At 39.8% G+C, this 25,477-nt stretch overlaps 1 protein-coding gene across 1 annotated transcript in view; it reads right to left on the bottom strand.

Annotated features, from left to right (window-relative positions):
• Positions 1–25,477, bottom strand: part of LOC126359728 (uncharacterized) — a 230,326-nt gene that overhangs the window by 189,767 nt on the left and 15,082 nt on the right. The window contains exon 3 of the mRNA XM_050007654.1: positions 12,760–12,850. Coding sequence (XP_049863611.1) covers positions 12,760–12,850 — 91 coding nt within the window. The remainder of the gene's footprint in view (positions 1–12,759; positions 12,851–25,477) is intronic.

The following is a 25,477-nucleotide window of genomic DNA, read 5'->3' as shown; positions in this document are numbered from 1 at the left end:
ATAACCATGTGTGCATACCCATCATTATGTGCACAACATTCCCCCTCATTACATGACGGTTCTCACATTATATTTTCTGTTTGCGTCTTTGTGTTTCATTGTGTGTATGCATATGTGTATGCAGCCTGATTCTTTCGCCAGCTTATGTAAAATAAGTAGAAGGTTATTGAAAACCTTGGAAATTGAGAAGGACTTCAGTGATAGAAGTTTATTCATATGGACAGAGGGAAAGATAGACTGGTACTCAGATGAGAAGTAAGAAATGAAAAAATAGAAATGGTTGCTAAGATCGAAGAAGTGAAAGGAGATAGCCCCAAAGACAGGAAATCCTTCCCAGCTGCCTTCCCCAGGATCCCTAATTCGCCACTACTTGAGTGAGAAGCAGGGGGAGGTATGATGTTATACGTCTCCTGCAGAACAGAGATTCTCACCTTCACTGTCCTTGAAGAAAGATCTTAGCAACTCCTACGGAAAATGGTTTTTGTGTGTGTGTGTGTGTGTGTGTGTGTGTGTGTGTGTGTGTGTGTGAGTGTGTGCGCGCGCGTGCGCGCGCCCCCTCCCCATTCACATCATATCTCACAAAAAGTATAAAATATTCTATAAAAATAGAAAATTATACACTATAATCAAATATTTAATTAATCAGTCAGTTCATATTACATTATTCTTAAATATAATACTCTATTTTGTTCCTTCCATCTTAAAGTCACTCTGTTTATATAACACCATCATATTATAATTTCTACCAGAATATTATTCTGTTCGTTCCATTTTATGTTTAGAGATCTCTGTTTATTTGTGATTCTCTTAAATTAGTCACCATCTTGTAGTCATATTCAGTCACTTAAATAGTAACATGATAGGATAGTTTAAGAGGTTATGAACAGATTACAAAATAGTTGAAGATTTGAAGGGAATTCAGTGTAGGAAAGCTAATGTGGAAGTAAGATGAAAAACAACTCGGAAACAGACAGTCGTCACTCAACACAGAATGTTAATGTCCCTGGGGAATAGATGTGACTCCGCCCGGATCCCATGGATCTCATATTAACCTCATTTGAGCAAGTGCATACCAGTACTTCTCATTAAATTTTGTGTGAAAGACTCTCCACAACAAAACAATTACCATTTTACATTAAGTAAAGTTATTATGTGTTCTAATCTGTTGTGGAAAAGTTTGAATTCTTCCTCCATAACCTTGTTAGCATCATTAGGTTTGTAAAAAGTAACAGTTACAATGTTTCCAGAGATTATACTCTCAGAACTTTCTCAATGTATAATTATCTCAAAAGATTCTGCCAGACTGCTTTCCTTTATCTAGTCAATGTTGGCTAATTTTTCTTTAAAACTTTGCATTACATTATTTACTTGCAAACTGACAGCTCGTATACTAACAATTGGAATTTTTGATTGATAAATCAATATTAATTCCTTAGGCTGATTTGTGTTCTCTTCCAAAGAATTAATTTCCTGTCATACAGAATTAAATTTAAAATTACATACATTTTCACAAGATTCTAATTTTTCATTAAGATCGGGTTCTTTATTATTACATTTGGCATCAAATTCAGTTTCCAAAGTAACTATGCCTTCACATCGATTACTAGATTCTTTGCTTTGAGCATCTATTTTGACATGGAACAAACCTACACATGTCATATTCTGTAATTGCTCCTCCTGTCTGGTTAAATTCAGTAAATAGTTCATTGATATGAACTGGATAGTTCACTCTTTAAATCTACCTTCAGATTCTTGACTTTATATTCAGAGTGTCAAATTCAATCTTCAGCAGACTTATATTTGTTGCTTGATGTTTTAAGATTTCCCTTTGGCTACTTAAAACCTCACTCTGAGCATCTAATCTGATGTTCAGTAGTGTTTTTATTGAATCTAACTTAAGACCTTTATCATTTAAGGTTTCATCCAATTCCTTTCTTAATGTAACACTGAGTTCCTGTCTTAAAGAAGCTAAATCTGCATCTAATCTACCATTTAATTATATGCTCTGGGCCTTGATTAAATTTATTTCTTCAGACAAATCACTGTTATAGCCATGGGTGGTTCTGCAGTTTCTGTTGTTCCTGCTCCATAGTTTTAATCTTTTTTGACCTTGTGATCATTTAAGAAATTCACCTCTTAGAATAATGATCACACTACTTTACAGTCAAATAGTTATTGTATTTAGCTCACCCAGCATGGAGTTTTGTAGAATCGGCACCAGTGAAAAGCACAGTCGCTAGCAGCGTCAAATGTTGGTCGCGGCATCGACGTGGGCGAGTGGATGCGAGTCAGCAACTCAAATGGCAGCAGTTGCAGTCAGCAATGGTGGCAGGTTACTGCATCAGCATCAGCAACTGGTTACTATGTCGATGTTGGTGGCTGGTTACTGCATCGGCTGGTTACTGTGTCGACATTGGTGGCTGATAACTGCATCGGCTTCGGCTGGTTACTGCGTCAGCGTTGGCTGGTTACTGTGTGTGTGAGGATTGCTTCCTTCCCACACCCAAGTCTTCTTAATCGAATTCTGTGGACCAATTTCTTTGTCTTGTTATTAAGGGTTGCTATGGCAACTCTAAACTTTTTACCATCTCAATTTTCTCCAAAAACTTCCCATTTTTTGAGCCCTGATCACTTCGCTCACCACATTCTGGTGGTTTTTTGTGACATGTGTGGCAAACAAAAATATCTTCTTATTTTCTGTAATCAGATGATCACATATACAAACTTTACTATTGACATACTTGTCAATTAGCGATGTAGTTGACTCAAATTACAATAAGTTTCTTTACATTGACTTAAACATATAACTTCCAGAGACCCATTCAATAGCATTTATGAGAAAGCTGGTTTAACAACCATTCCTTCTCTCCCAAAATCGTGAACATGCGTCTTGACTTCTGCAAGTACAACAGCGGCTACCCATGAAAGTAAGTGAGTAATAGTTAGTGTCTTTTCTTTTCTTTTACACACTTCAACCATTCCTAATAACGACTGATGTCACACCATCGCGGAGTATGGCACGCTTGCTCCTTGTACTGGGTGTGTAACTTCCGAAGCGTGCACTGTGGATACCTGCCCACACCAGTCTTGCACACACATAATCGTGATTCAGTAGACACAGTTTCACTTTCACATACTCATCTTTAATATAATGCATGTTTGAGTGGTGGAAAATTGAGTGTCTCTAGAATTTACCCCGAAATTCTTGAGGCACTACAATTCCATGTTTCAGACAAATCATTAAATTCCCTAATGAAATCCAGTGTATGCACTTCCCCATATGGTTCAAAATTATTAAAAATTTCTGACAACTATCAAATGAAGGGCTGTTTGGGACACTACATACTCTATACTTTAGATTTTGTACCTCTTTCATCTTTTTCTCTGTTTCAGCCAATTTTGAATCTACATTTTTATTTACTTTTACCAGCTTTTCCTCTACCACTACTGCACACTTTGTTTCTACCTCCATTTTAAAATCATTTTTAATCTTATTGCTCTTAAGTTTAACCCTATTTTCAGTTCAAAATTTCCTGGTTGCTTTGAATTTATCTTTACACTGTTTTTCAGAAGCCGCCACTCTCCTACTATAGTCATCACAAAGTTGCTTTCTCTCTTCTACACATTTACTACTTATTAATGTTAATTTCTCATTACTATTCTGCTCTACTTTCTTCAACTTCTCATCACAACCTTTAACTACCACCCCAACCTTCTTATTTAATTCTGAAAGACTAGAGCTGACTACCTTAATCTTCTAATTTCTTTCTCCAGTTCATCCTTTAAGCTAACCATGTCAGTTCTAATGCTATCAGTTTTCTTTTTCAGCGTGCTAATGTCTTTTTTCATGCTACTAATGTCTTCTTTATTACAAATATTACTCATAATTTGCCTTAACATCGCTTCCAATTTTCCATCTGCCATAAACTGTTGCCCTTGCTGGCTTTTGCTACTAGATTCCTCCTCCTTAACGTTAGTGATTTCACCTGCTTCAGTACTGTTTTTTGTCCAATTCACTCACAGCACCATACAATGTAGATGATGCTTTTATCATCTAATTTACAATAGGAGTTTTGTCCCCATCATTCAAAGTTACATTCATGTCTGACTTATAAACACTATCGTCTACAGAACCAGTCCCCTGTTGTCTATTGCCTCCCACCACACTGTCTTGTTCATTAAGGCCACTCATTATGTATCACTTAATATAAATAATGTAAAACAGCTTTTGCTATGAAATTACCTTATTCTTATTCACTGACTTCCTGCTACTGTGGTTCTCATCTTGATTCATCATCTGCGCAACTACTGCAAGTTGTAAGTTTCTCAGTGAAGCGTCTTGTTTATCCGGGCTATGCTGATTGGCTGCTCCTGTACTCAATGGCTGCTTCCATAGAAACCGCTCACTGATTGGCTGCTGTCTTACTGTGACCATGAAACCCAAACACTGAGTGGCTGTTGCATCTCCTTTATTAAAATCAATGTGCTATAAACCACTCTTGAGTACACTGTTCAAAGTTCGCGAGTCCTAGTTTATTGTGCCCAACTACAATAATCCTCACCGGGGGCACCATATGTGACGTTCACCTGCTTTATTTCTTCGTTGATAGTCCTCTGTGTTGACGTACTAAGTTGTGATGCTGGCTGAAAACTGGTGGGCGGGGGGGGGGGGGGGGGGGGGTGGAAGTTCAATACTGACTACTGTAAGTGATGTAGCTGACAGATGCACAGTTGAGTTTCAGTTCTTTACTTTCACTGTTCACAACACCCAAATACACACAGTTAATATGGCCAGAGTACGTACATAAAGATGAAATGGGAGATATGATACTGCATGAAGAGTTTGACAGAGCATGGAAAGACCTAGTCGAATCAAGGCCCCAGGAGTAGACAACATTCCATTAGAACTACTGATAGCCTTAGGAGAGCCAACCCTGACAAAACTCTTCTATCTGGTGAGAAAGATGTTTGAGGCAGGTGAAATACCCTCATATTTCAAGAAGAATTTAATTATTCCAATTCCAAAGAAAGCAGGCATTGACAGATGCAGAAATTACTGAACTATCAATTTAATAAGTCACGGCTGCAAAATACCAACACGAATTCTGTACAGATGAATGGAAAAACTGGTAGAAGCTGACCTCAGGAAGATTAGTTTGGATTCCATAAAAATGTTGGGACACCTGAGCCTATGACTTACCTTAGAAGATAGATTAAGGAAAGGCAAACCTATGCTTCTAGCATTTGTAGACTTAGAGTAAGTTTTTGAAAATGTTGACTGAAATATTCTCTTTCAAATTCTGAAGGTGGCAGGGGTAAAATAAAATGAGCAAAAGGCTATTTACAATTTGTACAGAAACCATATGACAGTTACAAGAGCCAACAGGCATGAAAGGGAAGCTATGGTTGGAAAGGGAGTGAGACAGGGTTGTAGCCTACCTCAGATGTTATTCAATCTGTATATTGAGCAAACAGTCAAGGAAACAAAAGAAAAATTTGGAGTAGAACTTAAAATCCATCGAGAAGAAATAAAAACTTTGAGATTTGCCAATGACGTTGTAATTCTGTGTGAGAGAGCACAGGATCTGGAAGAGCAGCTGAACAGAATGGAGAATGTCTTGAAAAGAGAATATAAGATGAACATCAACAAAAGCAAAACGAGGATAATGGGATGTAGTCACATCAAATCAAGTGATGCTCAAGGAATTAGATTAGGAAATTAGACACTTAAAGAAATAGATGAATTCTGGTATTTGGGGAGCAAAATAACTGATGATGGTCAAAGTAGAGAGGACATAAAATGTAGGCTGGCAATGGCAAGGAAAGCGTTTCTGAATAAGAGAAATTTATGAACATTGAGTATAGATTTAAGTGTCAGGAAGTCTTTTCTGAAAGTATTTGAATGGGGTGTAGCCATGTATGGAAGTGAAACATGGACAATAAAATAGTTTAGAAAAGAAGAGAATAGAAGCTTTCGAAATGTGGTGCTACAGAAGAACGATGAGGATTAGATGGGCAGATCACGTAACTAATAAGGAGATATCACATAGAATTGGGGTGAAGAAGAATTTGTGGCACTACTTGACTAGAAGAAGGGATCGGTTCATAGGATACATTATGATGCATCAAGGGAGTGGTATTGATAGCTACGATGCCATAGCGTAGGTACAAGTTCTTCTACGACACAGACGACGACAACAGCACCCTCTAGCTGGCACTGTGCAGCTCTACAAGTGCAGCTCCAGATTCAGCCCATTTGATTCTGAGTAGACGACCAAGCAACACTGTTTCTATTTCCTACTGGACAAGGCACTACAGATTCTGCCTTTGTAACTTCTAGTTGATGTTACATTTGATTGATGTACAACTTCGCACCTACATGCTCATCTCAACCAAAGTTAAGTTACAATTTATGTATTCACAATATAGTGTTGTGATATAGCAAAACCACTTTTAATTGCAGTACCAAGAGTTCTGCCTCACCTGCTCCTCCTAGCTTCCTACATTTGGCCTACCCTTTAGTTACAGGAGCAGACCCACGTGCCACCTTCCAAGTGGGATATAAAAACTGGCGTTGAGTCTTTCGTGTTTGGTACTGCTTTCTTTTTGTGCTTGCCCAGTGTGACTGTATCTGAGTGCTCCCACCTTTTGCTAGAAGACTTTCATTTGTGTAAACCATGGCTTCGTCACAGGAACAGGCTTCACTGTCTGATCTTGTATGTTTTCAGGTTCAGCAAATGATGCAGCTGCTTGCTGCCATAAATGGACTAGTCACACTACAAACTGCAGCTACTATGGCACCTCCACCTGTACCACCACCAACAATGCCTCCAGTGCCACAATTTTGTGCCTTCAACCCGAATGTTGAACACTGGCCAGAATACTTCGCCCAGCTCGAGGCACACTTCACAGCATACAACATACCAGGAACAGAGTGGGTTGCTTATTTCATTGTCAAGGTGGGTGTTGTGTTATAACGTGTGCCCGTAAAATTGTTTCCCACCACCCGCCCAGAAACTAAAACTTACGATGGAGTGATTGATGCTTCGAACTCCCACTTCCATGACAGTGTAAATGTGGTAGCTGCATGCTACAAATTCCTTTGTCTCTGGCGTAGCCCTACCCAGTTCAATAAATCATGGTTATCGGACCTTCAGGGACTAACATCTGATTGTGACTTAAATTGCTCATGTGGACACTCATATGCTGATATAATGATTAGAGATGCTACTGCACAGAATGTGGCGGATCACCGCATCCACGAGAAAATCCTCAAATTTAAAAACCCATCTTTGTAGGAAGTAGTGGACTTGCTCGACAGACAAGATACATTAGACATGGCTATTCCCGCATTCGATGTGACACCAGGTGTGTGTACTGTTAGCGCGGCACAACAGGTGCCCTCCCACCCAGCCCCAGAACAGCACGCCTTGCTGTGCCGCTCATGCACAACTAAACAAGTTTCAAACCAGGCACCCACTAAGAAACTGAAATCTTGTCCGAACTGCTTTCATACTCGCCTACGGGTCAGTTGCCCATCCGATCAAGTGCAGTGTTATTTTTGTAATAAGAAAGGACTTGTACAAGCTGTCTGCAGTAAGAGAAACTCTAATTCACAACTAGTCTCCTGTTTGTGTGACTTGCGTGGGCGTCACCGCAACAGAAACCACCGCGATCATGATTCCCATCAGCCTATGGACATTAATGGCATTTATGCAAAGCCTTCTACTCCATGTGCCTCTACAGCTCATCGTGTGGATAAACAAGTTTTACCAGACACTTCCTCTTGAATTCCGAGTGATGCGAGGAAACTTTTTGTGACTCTGAACATTTGTGGACGTTCTGTTTCTCATGCAGCTGGACACTGGTGTGTTCAGTTTTTTTTACTGAACATATCAACATATGACTTACTTGGTTCGCCCCCACTTCATCATCCACATTCCACACTGACTGCATTTACTGGACATGATTTTGCTGAACTCTTTTTCTGATGGCCTAGGTTGTGCCACAGACTATGCAGCCCTTGTTGTACTTAAAGACAATGCCATGCCTGTTTTCCGCTGCTCACGCCCAGTACCACATGCACTTCGCGACGCTGTAGCTGCTGAACTTACGCATTTGCAAGACAGTGTTGACATTGGACCTGTTTCTGCTGTGTGTGAAGATACCAAATGGTTCTCTCTGTATTTGTGCAGACTTTAAGTCTACAATAAATCCCCAGACAGTGGTAGCTACGTTTCCCTTACTGCGTCCTGAAGACATTTTTGATAAGCTTTGTGTGGGAAGATTCATTCCCACAATTGACTTGTGGGACACATACTTTCAGATTCCACTCAACGAACAGTCACAGCACTATTTTGTGATCAACACCCACTTTGGATTGTTCAAGTTTCGCCACCTTCCGTTCAGTTGTGCTTCGGCTCCTGCTAATTTTCAGTCTTATTTGCAGCAGTTGTGTGCCTCTGTCCCTGGTTGTTCCAATTATCTGGATGATATAGTTGTATCAGGTTGCACCCCTGATGAACATTTGCAGAATTTGGATGCCTTATTTACTGTACTTTTGCATGGAGGACTAAAGTGTAACAGAGACAATTGCAAATTTTTTTGAAGTGAGATTCATTATTTAGGATATATGATTAACGGACAGGGTATCCACCCCTTGCTGTCACATCTCAGTGCAATTAGAGACTTGTCAGCACCCAGGAACTTGAAAGAACTTCAGTCTGTGTTGGGCAAAATTACATATTGTATTCAGTTTATACCAAATGCAGAGCAGATTTCAGCACCTTTGCATCGCCTTTGGCGTAAGAATGTTCCTTTTGTTTGCTCTTCAGAATGTGACGCTGCTTCCCACAAGCTCAGATCTGCTTTGTTGAGTGATTGCTTTTTGATTCCTCCAAACCAGTTGTTTTGGCTGTCGATGCGTCTTCTCACGGCATCAGAGTGATTCTCTCGCACCGCATTAATTCTGTCAATCACCCAATCACTTTTGCATATAAGTTGCTCGGTTCTGCCCAGCAAAATTATTCTCAAATCAAGAAAGAAGCCTTAGCTATTGTATATGCAAGTTCTCTTTGGTCACCGACCATAAGCTTTTGACATCGTTGTTTCACCTGTCAAAGCCAGTTCCGGCCCATACTGCAGAAAAGTTGCAACGTTGGTCTTTGTTTTTGTCTAACTACAATTACGAAATTTTGTTTCGGCCTATGGCCCAGCATGGCAATGCTGATGCTTGGTCTCATGTACCTATTGGTCCTGACACAGTAATTGATTCTTCCAAATTGTCATGCATGTTTAATGATTCACAAGATAAGGAATTAGCTAATGGTTTTCTTGTCGATTTTCATTGCATTTCTTCCATGACAGCCGCTGATGCTTCTTTGCAGATTCTTTTGCAGTATATTTGTACTCAATGGCCTCCATCTGCTATGCAGATTCATGATCCACTTGTTCGACATTATTTTGCGCAACGTCACAACTTGTCTGTACATCACAGTGTTATCTTGTTACGAACTGAGAATGATCAGTCTTGTGTGGTTGTACCTCGTTCGTTGCAGTCGGAAACCCTCCAATTGCTGCATGCTGGTCATTGCGGTATAGTGCAGACTAAGCAATTAGCACGTTATCACTTCACTTGGGTCAGCATTGATAAACAAATTGAGTATTTGCATGCTAATTGTTGCTCTTGCATGGAGCATCACTCTGCTCCCCACCAGCGCTTCTTTGCGTGGCCGACTCCTACTGTGCGTTGACAGCACGTTCATCTTGATTTTGCGGGTTCTTTCTGGGACACCTGCTGGTTGATAGTTATTGATGCATACAGCAACTTTCCTTTTGTTGTACCTATGTCTTCTACTACATCTGCCAGTACTATTTGGGCTTTGACATCTATTTTTTGCATTGAGGGCCTTCCTGAAGTTCTTGTCTCCGACAATTTTTGTCCTCCGAGTTTGAAGCATTCTGTGCTGGTAATGGCATTTTTCATGTGACCTGAGCCCCATTCCATCCCCAGTCGAATGGTGAGGCTGAGCGCTTTGTGTGTACATTTAAATCGTAGATATGCAAGTTGAGCAACATGAACTCTCATGAGTGTGCACTCTGGACTTTCCTTGCTTCATATCGCTCCCAGCCGTGCAGCACCTGTTCCCCAGTGAAATTGCTGCATGGCCACGCCAATTGGTCACTCCTGCAGCTATTGCACCCACTGCCATGCGCTCCCACTGCTTCACCTCATTCTGGCTTGGCGCTGCATGATTGGGTGTTCTATTGTGTTTTCTCTGGCAGGCAGTGCTGGGAGCAGGGGCGCATTCTTCGCCAGCTTGGCCTCGCCTTATTTGTCATTTCTGGTCCCTCTGGCACTGTCAGGCAACACCGGAACCATATCTGTTTGTGCTGTCCTTGGTTTTCTGCCGCTGGTTGTTTTCTGGCTGCCGCTGTCTCACATGGAACTCATTGCTCCGCCTCCTCATCAGAGTATCCCCAGTGGTGGCGCACAGCCTGGGCAGGTTTTTCACAGGGCGTTTTCCTCGCCCCCTCACGAGCAATTCAGGGTTGTGGGTGGGCAGCACACCACTGCAGTTCTGCTGTCTGCCCCCTCAGTTGCACCGCCCATGGGTCCCTCCACCTGCCGTCGGAAGCCCTACTCAATGACGGTACGCTGCTTCAGGAGGGAGGGGTGTGGTATCGATAGCTACGATGCCACGGCATAGGTACAAGTTCTTAGGTTGGTACTACGACACAGACACCAACAACAGCGCCTTCTAGCTGGTGCTGTGCAGCTCTATGAGTGATGCTCCAGATTCAGCCCAATTGATTCTGAGTAGATGACCAAGCAATATTGTTTCTATTTCCTAGTGGGCGAGCCACTGCAGATTTTGCCTTTGTAACTTCTAGCTGATGTTAGATTTGATTGATGTACAGCTTCACACCTATGTGCTCATCTAAGCCAAAGTTAAGTTACTATTTATGTATTCAACTTATTGTGTTGTGATATAGTAAAACCACTTTTATTTGCAGTACCAAGAGTTCTACCTCACCTGCTTCTCCTAGCTTCCTACATTCGGCCGATCCTTCAGTTACAGTAGCAGACCTATGTGCCACCTTCCAGGTGGGAGACAAAAAAGGATCATTACTTTAGTAGTGGAGGGAAGAGCAGAGGGTAAAAATCATAGAGGGAGACCAAGGCATGATCATACTAAACTGTTGCAGAAGGCTGTGGATTGCAGTAGTTACTCAGAGATGAAGTAACTTGCACAGGATAGAGAAGCATGGAGAGTTGCATCATACCAGTCTCTGGACTGAAAACCACCACCACCACAACAACAACAACAACAACAACAACAAACCTGAACATCTAAAAGACCACTTCACTGTGTTTCATACATTCTCATTGTACAAAATGATGCAAAATGTACAAATGCGCCTTTCACTAAACATATGCTGTTACAACTGCACTTCCATACTTGAATTAACAATTAAAGCACTTCCATACGGATGAATTTACTGATATGTAGTGTTCACACAAACATTATCAACTGAGGTTAAAATGACCAGTGAACAATTTTAAAGGTGAAACATATTAGAACAAACTCTCAAGCTCAGTACAACTAACCTGTTTTTTTCATATTTAAAATTTTTTTTACTGAAGATCATACATAAATGACCATAAAAACCCAGCTAGATTAGCAATTGAAAGTTGAGACTTCATTCTGCAGATCACATCAGGAATCATTTTGAAGGAAGGAAAGGAGCCAAATTGATAACATAGTAAAAGATTTTCATACCAAGATAACACTGAAATAGATAACATCCAAGGCTTGCTTGCACAGAACAGTCAGACAAACAGTCCAACATTAATAGAGAAGAAGTCATTACAACAGGAAAAAAATTGTATATATGAAGTTCAAACACTTTGATGATGGTTCTACAGAGGAAAGCAACTGTAGACAAATGAAAATTCCATTGTTACAGTGGACACTATATATTAGTAAATTCTTCCTTATAGATGTGCTCTGAGTTGTTAATTGAAATATGAAAGTGTCATGTAAGACTATAAGTTCACTGAAATTTATCATTTTACACCAATTTATGCCTATTAACACTTTTAAAAAGTAGTGTGTGCTTTTTGTATATTTTGAGCACCAGTTAGGGGTGGGTTGATTGCTTGGCCTTATTTTTGCAGTGATGTTGACAGTCTATTTGCTCTTGTATATGTTGCAGTTCAGTATATAATTTTATGGTACATTCTGCGTTGATCATTTCTTTCTTATAGTACATATTTAGTACACAATTTGATGATTATTTCTGCATTGGTTACTTCTTTATTATGGTAAATATTGTTTCACTGTTTCTGATACTTCATGAAGAAGTTTGACTCCTTAGCTGTAGACAGTTTAAAAAATGTTAATTCCTTTTTTCACAATTGTAAGACAGATTTGATTCGTCTGCTGAATGCACAGATTACAATTGAAGTGGATAGATGAAGTGTGATCTTGACAGTACATTTGTTATATAAATGCTGCTTGATTACCAACCTCTTCCAAGGCTTATACTGTCATGGATCTTTTCCCACAGTTTGTCCATATTCTTCATAATTATTGTGTGTAAGAGCAGAAATAAAATTCGGAAGATAACCAACTAAGTGACTATGCAGCAGTATAATAGTAATATACAGAAAGTTTGTCAGTATGGACTAAAGATACTTGGAATAATTTCAGGGTTATTCCCTGTGTCATGTTGAAGAACACGTGATCTACTTACGGCTTCATGTCGGCAAGTCTCGCAGTCACAGTGTGTGGGGTCTGCGCCTTTTGTGGTCTCAGTATGCACCACCTTTGGTAGTGTGCTCTGCCTGTGGATATAATCATATTGCTTTAATAGAATCAAGGAGGAAAACCTCAGGCACCAGTGTACCTTGTATAACTACTGCATCATGAAAGCAGCTGTTTAGAATCGAACACATTGAACAATGGAATGTCCCAAAATCATTACTCATTGTAATGATAGTTTTCTTGCAGTCTGTACACATATTATGTATACTACGACTAGTTTTAAATACAGTATATGAAAAAGCAACCCCACTTTTGGAATGTGTGTTAAAATGCCCATTGCTTGAATGAGTTGTGCATCTAGGATTTGTTTTTGCCATACTTAATAATTTTAAAAGATACATATCTATGCAACTATTTTACAACATATACAATAACATCTGGAAATTGTTCGCAGAGTAGTAGTAGTAGTAGTAGTAGTAGTAGTAGTAGTAGTAGCAGCAGCAGCAGCAGCAGTAGCAGCAGCTTTATTCATCCATAGATCTCTTTTTACAAGGATATAGGACACATCAAAGTATTTACAAGTTTAGACCAATTTCAAATAAGCTAATTTGTATACACATACATTTACAGACTTCTAGTTAAGAGATAATCATTAGATTTACTGATTGTCCCTCAAATACCATTTTTGATAACCACACTGTTGACAGAAAGTTAAATTCTCATCTTCCTTCTTTTTCTTTTTTCCTTAAATCACTATCAGCAAATATTGGGCTGCTTCTTTTGATATATCCTGAGTAAGCAAGAAACATTAGCCACAAATGAAAATACGATATGCCAGGAGGTAATGGAGAATGTTGAAGAATATATATATCAGTTTTTGGCACCAACCTACACCACCAAATGAATGCACAAGGTAAAATGGACCTGACCAACTCAGAATTATGCCACAGGCATCAAATGACAACCCAGCACCCAATCCATGCATGTGTAACCAGTTCCTCTGCCAAATATAATGCTGTGTACAAAAGCACAGTTTTAAAGTTCAAAGGACAATAAGCCAGTGCGTTTCCACTGGTACATTATTTCTGAGAAAGAAGGAAAGTTTTGAACAATTACTATGCCACTAGATGCCAACTATCACAGAAGTTCTATTCATTCCTGTTGACTACAAGTGATTATGGTCAACCTGTGGGATAAAGCCCATAGCTTACCCTGGATGAGATCACTCCCACAACTTGATGTAGTCTTTCCCTTATCATCGAACAAAGGTACCAGCTGGTCACCTAGTTATTAAATTCAGGAAAACAATGTAAGGTGACCATCAATAGAAAAGAAGGTACCATAGATTAGAATCCTCCATGGACAACAGTCACCAAGATGTCAGGAAACTTAACTGAAATCATCACTGATGGCCAGCCTATCTGGGTGCTAGTTGACTCATAGACTTTGTTTTCTTTAGTGTCAATTCCTTATTGCCATCAGCTAAAGAAGACTATATTCCATTATATGAAAGTTATTATGCTGAAGGATGCAATTTGGAAATACTGACAAGAATATGTATTCCAAGAATAATTATCAATGACAGAACATAGCTCTCTGAATTTGTCATTTTAGAAAAATGTAGCAATAATATTCCCAAATGTGGCTTCTTGCAGGCATTACAAATAGTCAAAGACTGTGGAAGGTCAGAGTTCCAGGTTGATGAAGCTATTTCAACAAGCACACATAACAAAGATTGTATTGGTCAGTTTTTTGCCATTGAGGATGTTGTTATTGCACTGTCAGAAACAACATGAGCTCCAGTCATCAATGAAAATTGCAACATGCTATTCAAGCTCACTAAAGAAATCTATGTCAAATGAAACTATATGGTTCTGGAGACTACAAGTGTTGAACATCTATGATGTATACTAGGGGGTAACCTCCACCCCAAAACAAAAAAAAAAAAAAAAAAGGGAATAACACTGCCGTGGGTGGAGCTTGTGTGGTATGCATTTCTGCTGCTATGAACCTATAGCGCAACTCATTACCAGTCCAGTGTTGCCTGTATTGTCAACCTGACTTGGTCTGTTCATCTGCAGTGATTGTTTTTGCTAAAGCTAAGTTGTTGTTGTTTTGTTTTTTATGATGGCATGTTTAAGTGAACAACATGCACTTGGCAAATTTTGTTTTCTACTTGAGAAAAATGCTACTTAAATTGTTTTAACGTTGAAAACAGCTTACCAAGATGATGCCATGGGAAAATTCAAGTGTATGTGTGGTTTGCTTGATTGAAAATTGGCGACATGTTGATTGATGACATACCTCTTCTGGATGTCCGTCAACTGTTCGAATCAAAGGAAATATTGGAAAAATATATTAAAAACAAAGATTCCAAGACTTACCAAGCGGGAAAGCGCCGGTAGATAGGCACAATGAATAAAACACACAAACACACACACAGAATTTGAGCTTTCGCAACCGGTGGCTGCTTCGTCAAAAAAGAGGGAAGGAAAAGGAAAGATGAAAGGATGTGGGTTTTAAGGGAGAGGGTAAGGAGTCATTCCAATCCCGGGAGCGGAAAGACTTACCTTAGGACACACACACACACACACACACACACACACACACACGCACACGCATATCCATCCATACATACACAGACACAAGCAGTGCTGTATGGATGGATGTGTGTGTGTGTGTGTGTGTGTGTGTGTGTGTGTGTGTGTGTGTGCGCGTGCGCGATTATATACCTATCCTTTTTTCCCCCTAAGGTAAGTCTTTGCGCTCCGGGGATTGGAATGACTCCTTACCCTCTCCCTTAAAACCCACATCCTTTCATCTTTCCTTTTCCTTCCCTCTTTCCTGACGAAGCAGCCGCTGGTTGCGAAAGCTTAAATTCTGTGTGTGTGTGTTTGTGTGTTTTATTCATTGTGCCTATCTACTGGCACTTTCCCGCTTGGTAAGTCTTGGAATCTTTGTTTTTAATATATTTTTCCCATGTGGAAGTTTCTTTCTATTTTATTTACATCATCATTAATTTGAACCGAGAAATATTGGAAAAATTTGAGAGCTTATGCTCACAGACCATCGACAGACAGCTGGTCAGCTGTCAGAGATTAGTGGGTTATCTTGGAGCTCTGTTCAGCGAATTTTAAAGGAAGATTTGGGAATGAAAAGGGTTGTTGCCAAGTTTGTTCCTCGGGCTCTGATTGACAATCTAAAGGAACATTGAGTTGAAACATGTTGCTCTTTGAAACAACAACTTGAAACTGATACACATTTTCTGTCCTAGTTCATGACTGGTGATGAGTCATGGTCCTATGGTTATGACACAGAAACAAAGCAACCATCAAGCTATTGGGCGACATCATTATCACCCTGTCCAAAAAAGTGTCGTCAAGTCAAATCGAGCATCAAAACAATGCTGATTTGCTTTTTTGATGCCAAACGTATAGTTCATTCAGAGGTTGTTTCTCCCAGTCAGACTGCTAATTAAACCTTTTATTTGGGAGTTTTAAGAAGATTGCACAACACTGTTCATCAAAACAGACCTGATCTGTGACAGGCAGGAGACTGGTTCTTCTGCCATGACAACGCACCTGCACACACAGCCATATCTGTTAGACAGTTTTTGGCAAAAAATGGCATGGTTCTATCGGCCCGGGCATCATACTTGCCTGACCTGGCTCTGTGTGACTTTTTCTTATTTCCGTGTGTGGAAAGGGGCATGAAAGAACACCAATTTGACAACACTACAGAAGTCAAGAAAAACATGTGGTAGGAGGTGTCAGCTATTTCTAAAGATGACTACAAAAAATGTATCAAACAGTGGAAGCACCAGCAGTGGGACAAATGTATTAGTTGTAACGGAGAGTATTTTGAAGGGGGTAAGGTCATTTTGTAAACCATTTGAAAATATATAGCTTTTAAAAAACAATTCTTCTTCTTCTTCTTTTCTTCTTATTCTTTTCTGGACACCTACAATTCCTGATGTCTCCTGACAGAATCAGACATACCTGTCACTGGCCAGGTCTCTATTGACTCTTTAGACACTATGATAGTAATGGTAAGGAATGCCAGTGACAGAAGCATGTGCCACAAATGAGTCTTGGGCATCTGGTACCAATTCTGCCTCCTGCAGCGCCATTCCACTGAATTGGAATTGACCTCTTAGCGAGGTCCCTGAAGTCGACAAAAGGAAATTGATTAATAACTGTATTGTCTCCTCACTCACTATGTTACAACCAAAGCTGTTCTGGTGCTAAGGCTCCATAAATCACGAAGTTCCTTGTAGACAATGTCATTCTGAAGCACGGAACCCCCCACTTGTTGATTCAGGATTGTGGAAAAGTTTTCCAATCAGGATTAGCGCGAGAGGTAATTTCACTTTGTGGCATCATCCACAGAATGACAATGGCCTACCATCCACAAACGTATGGCCTCTGAATGGTTTAACAAGACATTGGCAGATATTCTCTCAATGTGCATTGATGCTAAACAGAGAGATTGGGTCACAGTACATCCTGTAATGACATTTGCTTGCAACACAGTGAAACAAGGCATCACAAGCTTCACACTGTTCTTCCTGCTTCACGGTCATGAGGATAAAACAGGAATTGATACACTATTCCTGTTTGAATTGGATGATCATGAAGATGACTGTGTGAAGCACCTCATCATTAGGATCAAATAGCAAGACACCTGGCTCACATATGAAACCCAACCACCACCAGCATTTTTTATGTAGTACTGATCATTTCTGGAAGGTTCTTGAAATTTCCTTTGCTTATAATGTTTGTGTATTGTGGAATGATCGATGTTTGTATAAATAGCAGCACACACTATCCCGGATTTCAGTTCTGTTCTGGCAGTATGTTCATGTTCATTGCTGTGTACATGGCTTAAGAGATACACAGCAATACCACAAGAGGCTGCCACAACACACGCTATTAGTTCTGATTGGACACTGTATGCACCACTAACAAATAAAGACTATCTTCTGCTTCCAGCAACATCCATCACTGTTTCACATTCAGCCACTGATAGTGTTACCAGTCACCTGAGAGAGCACTGTCAACAGTGGACTATTTAGCTTCTGCTAACACTGACACTAATGGAGGTCCTTCTGCCAACAGGCACAATAGAAGATGCACCACCAACAGTCTGCCACTTCCTGCAGTTCCTACAATACCACACTGCCTGCATTACAGAGTTTTGCAAATTATAGCAGTTACATTCAGAAGTCTACAGTTCCAACTCAGCAGTTGCATTTACAGGGCAATAGGAAAGTCAACTATGAATGTCTGCATAATACTTTGTCTTAGTGACTAAATCATAGACTGTCAAGAGAGAGCACAATTATTTTGAATGTCATTGTATTAGGTGTAGGACATAAAATGCCATGCCTCAAACTGTTACCAAAGTTAAGTAAAACAATGCATCATCAACTATTAATAAATTTTATAGATTATTTCTTATTGAGTTGCCACTTTTCTGTTCTTTTGACTTTCCATCAAGCAAGTATATAATTAGATATTACTAGCATGCATACTGCCACCTTAATTAGAACTATAGTGGAAGTACACTTTCTGCTACTGTGGATTTTGAACTGAATTGATAGCAACAGTCAGTTACAACATTCCAACATGGTCAGGGTAAATGGTTTAAGAGTAGTATTCCAACAATGGTAATGAGGAGAAGTGAAAATTGGTAATGATTAGAAACTTGAGACCTGAAGCAACTATATTCAGTGTATGGAGCAGCATTTCATCCCACATCAAACATCAAGTATGTGGAATGCATATCTTTTTTCCTCATTTATTCAGACCCCACTGTATTTCAGTTTTTGCAGAATTTGTCACCTACATGTGAACTTGTGACCCTCTCCTATTGTGCCATTAAAGACATTCTTGAGAAATATTTTGATTTTCAAGTCCATGTTTCTGCTGCCAGGAATAAATTTTTTTTTAGTTTTTCAGGAACCCAAATGAAAGTTATGAAGAGGGCTTATCATGCATTACCCTGCCAAAAACGTATAGAACTACCTGCTTTGTCTTCAAAAGATGGTCTGCCTTTCATTTTGGCTATAAACACAGGTATCTGCTGAAACATTACAGTGTAAGGATGGTGACATGTCCACTACCCATCAACAACCAGCACAGTCAAGCGACCAGGTTTGAGTATGCTACTTGACCAAAAAAGTCAGAAAACAAGTTTATAAATACTAAATTACAATCTTGTTCACAAGATTGACAATCTTGCAAAGAGCAAGATTCTCAATAACCTTAATTCAAATTATTTCTGGTTGTTTGTTTCATTTAGTGATGTATGACATTCAATATGAGTTTTTAAGAACAAATGATTGTTACAAAATATTAATCAAAAATGTAAAGCAAATACAGTCATTTGACAATAGATATGTCATTGTCATGTACACATAACATTTTAATTTTTGTCGGAGGCAATGAAAAACATTGTCCCAGAAATAAATTAAATTCCAACCAAAGTTTTCCAGAAGTTTCCCTTGGTCATCAGGCAAACTGGAACTCCGTTTGCAAAGATTCCCAGTTAGGATTCCCTCTGCCCCTCTCCCAACCAGTTGCGTTATTTAGCTACAAAGGACAAAGTCCTACAATAACCTGCATTGCTCTATCTAGTTTGAAAGAAGTGACGCAAGATTGTAATAACTAATAATGCATAGCAGACTAGAGGACTGTGATATAAGGGTGCAGACAGTGTATGTGGAAGTTTGGGTCAGTCCTGAGAACATCCAGGGATGACTGAGGTGGTTGAGATGACCATTCATGATAGGTGCGAAATCTGGATGTGGCGCAAATTTTGAAAAATGAAAAATACATGTAAATGTAGATTGTACTTTCATGGCATATACCAGTACTACGGATTCAAAGCTCACGGGTTTCCAGCCAGATGGCAGCGACAGCATGTTATTTCAATACTGTCACAAGCCAGAGACATCTTCATCATGTAGAATGTGATTTAATGAAGCAGAAACAAGAAATGAACTAAAAAGAAACAATATGGTATCACTGAATTTCAAATAATAGAAATAACTTCTTCAATAATAAAATACTAAATTTAGAATGCTTTCAAGGCAGAAAAAATAAGAAATCAGGGGCAACGTGAACAGAAGAAAATAAAAGACAGTGTGGGGTGGATAATTGCTCATACATGGCACTGGAATTGGCTTGTTAATCAGAGTTCATATTTGCACAAGCAAATAAGCAAGAATGGTGGATGAGGCATGAGGAAATGGCGAACATTTATTAAGTTACAGACTTCCAAACTTAGAGCTGTGCCTGTAGATTGTGCACTTTTTTCGTAGTTAAACAGCCTAAATACGGGAACTGTTTCTGTAATTTGGATTATAATACTTATTGCAGAAAGTCTTCTTTCATTTTCACTGGTAATGTGAAAATAGGTTTCTAGAAAATGTAAGGTGTGGTCTTGATAAGTATTACCGTTTGTGCAGAGGTCATGCCATGGTATGACGTTTATTCCAGTGGCTGCCAATGATCGTGTGCTAATGTGCTGCGGCACACAGTAAGTATCGCTCTAAAATTATGCCATTTCTCTTCGAATATGAGCCAGTGAACGCAATAAAGTTATGTCAGTTCTCTTCCGGTACGTGCTCGTATGCTAATAAAAAGGACGAAAATATGTTTAGTAGCACTCTCTCACTGGTAACTAGAGGGAAATGAGCCAGCTGCACTATGATCAGCTCAGTGAAGGGATGTAACTGCTTATTTTCAACTGCGCGTGCTTTGATGTGATGTCATCGCTGGCACCACTGAGGGTGTTACGTTGCTCGCAGCAGCAGGTCAGTATATTTCTTTGAGCACTGTATGTAAAGTAATGTGCAAGCGTAGAGTATGAGGGATTTTGGAGGAGTAACTGACATATTGGTGCCATAGTCCAGTGGCGCCGGCACGGTAGGTCAGCGTGTTCGCTCAGAGGGCAACCTGCCCTCTGTAACAAAAAAAAAACTGAGTTACTGGATCACCAACAACAATGAGGATTTAACAAAAAAAAAAAGTGGCCAAGTGCACCGACTGGGAATTTATTGGTCCAGGTTTGATTCATGTTGCAAACATAATTGTTTCCATTTTATTTTGTTCCTTGGAACTATTAATTATAAAATTTAACCCTTTGACTGCTACAAACATGTTTTCTACACCCTGTGCTAAGAGAGGCTTTGCTGTCAGTGTACTGCCGCATAATACTGCTACCTGTGCTCAGAGACAGCATTCTGGCTGCTGTGAAATACTTTTGATCCGATTTTTAGAAAACTATTCAGTGAAAATTTGATTTTTGCACGTCTTACAGTTTGTTATCTTTGTTCGATAAAGAACAGAATTTCTTTATGTTATTCGTCATAGTGTGTTGCATCAAATTAAGTAAAGCATTGTAGGAAATTTTAAAGAATTTGCAGAGGTAGAAACGCAATGGATAAAGTTAGAGTACAGTTGCTTTTAGCCCATGATATCGTCTTTGTACCCATTCTCAAGTGTGAGCTGAAATGTCACAAAATGGCCGACGTGCCTGAATGACAGAAGGAATAAAACGACTGACTGGGTTTTTAGTGAATATTGTTATATTTGTACAAAGATAAAACTTTTGCCGAATGCTGTAGATTAACACTTATTCAGAGAATGTCTTACAGTTTGCACGCACACACTCACACACACACACACACACACAGAAGACATGACACGAGGACGAAGTGCAATCTCTAAATGGTAATTATTTATTAAAACAAATTACAGAAATGAATGATCGGTTATACAACTCGCTGTTAGCTTACAAAAACAAGTTTCAATGATAAAGTGAATAAAAGAAATAGCGCACTTTTTCATCGGAGGAATATAACAAAGACTTTGCTCTGTGCCCAGTTTTCGTCTGACGCAGAACACATGTTTTCTCAGGGAGGAGATGGGATAAACAAGAATACAACCATTTTGTTTGCACTGGACGAAACGTGTATCACGGCTCCTTTAATGGAACACACCTGCAATTGTGTGCTTCGCATCAATTAATAATTTTTGTCTTACACCTTCTACAGTTTCACAAAACACAGCTTGGTTTAAGGCCAAATGATACCGACAATAGGTCATTTTGCCTTGTCAGTGCTACTTCTCAGCACTGACCTTCTGTACTAACACAGCTCCGGGTCAACGGTATTTCCGAACCAGGGAAAAAACTTGATAGTGGCACCTCAATAAAAATATGTCCATTTTGTATCGCACATCTTTCTGAAGAGTTTGATATATAAAACAAATATGTTTGCGGAAATGTAAGACATTTTATTTTGTCTTAGGTGTGCCAAACTGCAGTCTCACGCCTCTTCACACAGAATCCTTCTATCGCACGTCACTGTTTTTCCCTCTGAATATTTTGTAATGGAAGCCATCAAATCTAAATTCAGGACAGTGGAAATTAAAATGTCCTGTGACGCCGAAACATAAAACCAGTAAAAGCAAGAGACAAGCAAAACAGTACACATTTCTTCATTCATTAGGTCCCAGCATTTTTTTTCTCTCTAATCTTGCTACAGCTTAAAACGGCATGCTTTCTTTTCTGCCAAAGAATCTGTTACCTCCTCATGAAAGTTCGTTAAACGTGTTGCTACATGTTGTTGAGTAATACTGAAAAAAACGGTTAATACATATAGTATTCAAGACTGGTGTCATTTATCGATTTGATTACGTCTATTTTGTCACTGTCTGCTAGGTAAAATGAACTACGTCTTTCTAATATTGCAGCAATTGGAACACACGCCAAATAAGCGTGTCTGTTTTGGCACAAATGGTCATTTTTATATACCTCATTTACATAAATAACACGACAGAATATAATTCACGAAGTACCAATATCAAATGCCTATTAAGCGTACTACGAGCAAAAAGTTTTATGATAGGAAATTGTTTCACATTTCATTCATATACTCCAGTTTCTCAAGCATGAGACCGAAATGTAGTACAGTAGAGCGTCGATTATCCCAAGTAATTGGGGGACATGGGTGTTCGGAAAACTGGTTTGTTCGGATAATCGAACTGTACATGTTTATTTGCCAAAAAGAAGTACTGTACAGTAAATTTATTCATAAAAACAGGCATCTCTTTTAGTGTTACAAAGTAACGTACAAAGGCAACTTCAGTAGGAATATATAGTATGTGGCACAGTTTATTAAACAAAAATATATACATATTACACACGCATTTTGCATGAACAATACACACAGTATACAAAATTAAAATTGGATTAAGTGGTTGCAGATTCACCTTCTTCTAACCTTTTAATAATCTCGTACTTGCCCCTCATAGAATGGACAACACGTTTACGTTTATGCATTTTGTATCGTCAAGTTCACTTCTTCACGCAGCAGCACACAAGTGGTCGTAACAGAAAACAGAAGGTGACTGAGAAGCTCTTCTTGGGGGCGCGCAATCCTTCAAACTGCGCGGAGTGGCACGCTTCAACTCTAAGCTGGCGCCTCTGTTGCTGTGAACAGCTTTGATACTTTTTTTGATACTGCCAGTGCCAAGCCGACAGAAGTGTGCATATTGTTGAAACACAGCGACTGACAGCTTGGCCGATCAGCAGCACCTTGTGAAGGCCCCATTAGAAGCAATGTTCAGCCAGCGGTGGCCCAGTGCGGCGACTACTGTGGTAAACTTGGTTTGGGAGTGAGGGGGACGATGGGCGGTAGGGTGGGAGAGTAACAGGTGCGAGCGAGTACACAGTTCGCTTAAGCGGTCGGTTGATCGACGTTCGGATAATCGACGCTCTACTGTAGTACGAAATTTTTATATAAATTTGGAATCGTCATATTCTTCCACATAATTTGTGTGATGGCCCCATTTATTCTCCTTTCTCGTTCTAACAAACAATCTTATCATCACTAATTCTGTAACCATTCCTGCCACCGTCGAAATTTATTCCGGTTAACTTCATTATCCGTGCCAGACTCATTGGCTCAGTTACCCCCGTTTATTCTCAGGTTAGGCGTCGGTCATGTTCGTACAACGCGTTTCCCGCGCTGTTCCGAGAATAGAACTTAAGCGGTTGCTAAGCGAGGACTGTACAACTAGCCCTTAGTAATGTAGAGTTCTGGCAAAAATTTTCTGTCAAAATTTCATTTTCTTAGATACACTGGGAAGATAATATGTAATCGTTCTTACCTGTTACTTCTGTTAGACGTTTATTTCCACTCTGGTAGTCTGAATCTATGGATCATTCGCACACCCAATCAACCACATAAATAACCAGCGATTGGCATTCACCCGTTCCGGCTTATTTGGCTCAGCTCGTATAAAATGGTTCAAATGGCTCTGAGCACTATGGGACTTAACATTTAAGGTCATCAGTCCCCTAGAACTTAGAACTACTTAAGCCTAACTAACCTAAGGACAGCACACACATCCATGCCCGAGGCAGGACTGGAACTTGCGACGTAGCGGTCGCGCGGTTCCAAACTGAAGCGCCTACAACCGCTCGGTCACACCAGCCGGCCTCAGCTCGTGTAGCCTCATCCCCTTTCGTATGCAGGAATCGGGAATAGAGATTCTCTTGGCAGAGACATTGCACGCATTCAATAATCAACATATGATTCATTCAGAAATCAACGTAGAATGTGTTCAAAAATGTTCAAAAACAAACTGGGACACGTTTCAAAATCATATGAATAATCGATAGACCAACGTGCGCTGAATGCTAGGCATTCAAGAATATGAATTTGGCGCCCCCTGAAATTGCCGCCCACGCAAATACCCCTGTTTGACCCTCATAGACCCGGGTCTGTATAAACAATAAGTCGCGACTAGCCTTACACTCTTCCATGCTTCAGCAAGAGAGAACAAGCCGACGAACATGAAGCGACCCCGATCACTCGGCTGATATATCGCCATAATTTATCATTGAAAGTCACCGAGACTGCATGCTTTTAATTCTTTTTACTTTTCTCTCTAGGAGTTTGCCAAACTACAAAGAATTTACCGAGCAAGGTAGCGCAATCGGAAGGATGGCCATTCGAATCCCCGTCGGGCCATGCAGACTTAGGTATTCGGTGGTTTTTCTAAATTTCTTACGGCAAATGCTGATATGATTCCTTTGGAAAGAACGCGCCCGGTTTCGTTCCCTTGTATTGCCCAGTCTGAACTCTTTCTCCGCCTCTAATGACTTTATCGTGGACTGGATGGTAAACCCTAATCTGACTTTTACAGATCGCCTGACAAGTCATTACTGAACTTACTATGACTTCAGTTTGTTTATAGTTTGACAGACTTCATTGAAAACATATATGTGCGCTTTTGTTTGAGACGTCTTTTTTCATGTCTTTTCGCATGAATATGGCTCCTAAGCGCTCGAGAAAGCCAATGAACTACCTTGTTTGAGGTTTAAGGATCTATGGTGCGTGGAAAAGGTGACGGAGGAATTAACGTGGAATTAATGGTGCACTAGATGCCAAAACAAAACAAAAAAAGGATAGTGTTACGGATTTGCAGAGTTAATGAGGTAGTTAGTTACTTGTTCCACTGATCGTATCTGTGATAAACGTTATGATGCGGAGCGTGTCAGCTGAAGAACGCATCTAGTATGTACATGCTATTATTTACAGCTCTTTCTGTAAAAAAGACAACTTATTTCTTTCTATTCAAGAATTTCTCTTTGATGTTGAACGAGGCCATCAACACTAAGAATATACGGCA

Source organism: Schistocerca gregaria, chromosome 1 (assembly GCF_023897955.1).
Source record: "Schistocerca gregaria isolate iqSchGreg1 chromosome 1, iqSchGreg1.2, whole genome shotgun sequence".
Lineage (NCBI taxonomy): Eukaryota > Metazoa > Arthropoda > Insecta > Orthoptera > Acrididae > Schistocerca > Schistocerca gregaria.
This window is presented reverse-complemented; position numbering and strand designations above follow the sequence as displayed.